This window comes from Penaeus monodon, chromosome 5, assembly GCF_015228065.2.
Source record: "Penaeus monodon isolate SGIC_2016 chromosome 5, NSTDA_Pmon_1, whole genome shotgun sequence".
Lineage (NCBI taxonomy): Eukaryota > Metazoa > Arthropoda > Malacostraca > Decapoda > Penaeidae > Penaeus > Penaeus monodon.
The window spans coordinates 53770784-53773283 of record NC_051390.1 but is presented as its reverse complement, the minus strand read 5'-3'; the positions used below and the strand labels follow the sequence as shown (position 1 = coordinate 53773283).

Genomic DNA, 2500 nt, shown 5'->3' with positions numbered 1-2500 from the left:
AATAACAATCCCCTTAGCATTTTTCTACATCTTAAGGGCGCACAAGCAATTCATCCCGGACGTTCCCAGCGCCTCGCTCTCACCTACAGAGCCCGGGGACGTCGTATCCATCCTCCAGCTTGTTCCTGTAGATGGGCACAGCGATACTCAGGTCCCACGCCTGGTTCTCGGCGTCGAAGGCCTGGCGCAGTTCCTCCATCTGTTCAGCGGCGACGTGGCGAGAATGAGGGTGGTAAATGACTAAGGACAAGGAAAAAAGGAGAGGAGAAAAAGGAAAAGAAAATGAAAAGAGAGAGAGAAAAAAAATATGTGCATATATATAGGTATATATACACATACAAACACACACACACACACACACACACACACACACACACACACACACACATATATATATATATATATATATATATATATATATATATATATATATATGTATGTATGTATATGCATGTGTGTGTCTGTGTATCGATATTGTTAACGATATGATAAAGGAACAGAACACGATCTTCAGTAATGAAAATAACTCATAATTCATAAGCGCTTCCCCCTGACCAGTAAGCGGAAGTTTTGCTTGTCCGCCGCCATGCCCCCTCGCTCGGGCGCGCCGGGGTACTCCCAGTCCATGTCCAGGCCGTCGAACCCGTACGTCTTCATGAAGCCTGTAGCGCATCCGGAATTTATATTACGTTCATGTCAGTCACTGAAGTTTATTTTTTTTAATTCTAGGGTATCGTTGTTAATATTATTGATTTTATCTTTTGTCATTATTTTTTTATCCATTGTTATTATTTTTATTCATCAATATTACTATTTATCATTATCATTTTATCATTATTTTTATCTCTCACTTTTATCTATTACACGGTTTGATTAATGAGTGATTCTAGTCTCTAATGCATCAGTAGTTAACATCAATTTACTGTTATTTATCACTGCAATATCTTCTGCTTATTAAGTACTTCGACTGATGAGCGAAAGGCGATTCCAGTTATTCGCATCAGATTGCAGTAATTATTATCAGTTTATACTAACCAACATCAGATTCCATTAACTTCAAATTCCAGTAATCAACATCATTTTCCAGTAATAAAAAACAGACCCTAGTAATTAACACATCAAATTCCAGTTATTGTCAGTTTCCAGTAAATAACACCAGACCCCAGTAATCAAAACAACACATTCCAATAATTAACATCACACTCTTTACCGATACTTACTGATGACGCTGTTGATAAAAATGGCGCGTCGATCTGGCTGGCTGGCCATATGAGAATATTTCCACCCTCCTTCGCCCCATCCGCCGATAGCGATGAGAACTTTCACGCCGGGGTACCTGTCCTTGAGGGCGACAAAGCGCTCGTATCCTTTGCCGTCAATTTCCAGCTGGAATGAGAGAGAGGCGTGTGGATAGTTGAGGGAGGTGTGTGGATGTTGGCGAAGGAGAAGGTAATCATCACATGTGGAAACAAGGAGTGACTGTGTGAATTATGTAATATTATATATTAGAATAGACTACATACTATAACAGATTATGTATATTATGTATTATAACAGATTGTATATTATAAGAGAGTTATATGTATTATTTTTCCATTAACTTCCACAGTAAGTGAAGGTACGATTTATATTTATAAATATATATATATTTATTTATTTATAATATTGTCATCTATGTTGATGAAAGCAAAGGGAATCCTCACACATAACCACAACAAATGAAGGTTCGATTTACATATCGATTTTTATTAATATTTTATCAATTTATCGATCTCAAGCACTGATCTCCACCAGTTGACGAAAACAAACACAATCCTCACGCATCCACAACATATAAAGACTCACACACCCATAAAAAAAAATAATAATAAATAAATAAATAAATAAATAAAAATTATTGAAGTCACTGAAGCGCCGATCTCCACCTACCGCGGGGTTCAGGACCTTATACTCCCACGTGGTGTCCGAGATCCCGCCGAAGGAGTAGATGACGTGGGTGCAGAGGTGGGCTGGGATGTCCTCGATCGTGTAGCTGGTTTCTCCTGGACGCCCGACGGCCCACGACTCGAAGTAGCATACTCTTCGGGCTGGCTGACCCGAGGGCGACCCGCCTACCCGAAGGAAAGGATTTGGGAAGGTGAAAGGCAACGGTTCGTAGTCTGGGGTGAAGGATTATCCACTGTACAGTTTATAAGTGTGACAATTTTTTTTTCTGTCTTTTTATTTTTATTTTTTTTCTTTATTTATTTATTTGTTTGATTATTTATTTATTTATTTGTTTGTTTATTTATTTATTTATTTATTTTCTGGGGGTAAGCATCGGTGATAGAAATCTACGCCTGCTTGAATTATCAAACTCAGTTATCGAGTAAGCAAGTAAAAATAAGTATCAGTTAAAACTATTAGTTAAAAGAAATTGAAAAGTAGTTACGTGTTTCCCTTTCCAAATTTGACAGGAAACAGCTGGCAGCTCTCTCTCTCTCTCTCTCTCTCTCCTCCT

At 38.3% G+C, this 2500-nt stretch overlaps 1 protein-coding gene across 1 annotated transcript in view; it reads right to left on the bottom strand.

The window, feature by feature from the left end:
• Window positions 1–2111, bottom strand: part of LOC119573350 (endochitinase-like) — a gene marked incomplete at its 5' end in the record, with an annotated part of 7656 nt that extends 5545 nt beyond the window's left edge. Inside the window, 4 exon segments of the mRNA XM_037920566.1 lie at window positions 84–199; window positions 556–662; window positions 1221–1386; window positions 1930–2111. Of these exon segments, the coding sequence (XP_037776494.1) occupies window positions 84–199; window positions 556–662; window positions 1221–1386; window positions 1930–2111 (571 nt within the window).
• Window positions 2112–2500: the final 389 nt, after the last annotated feature.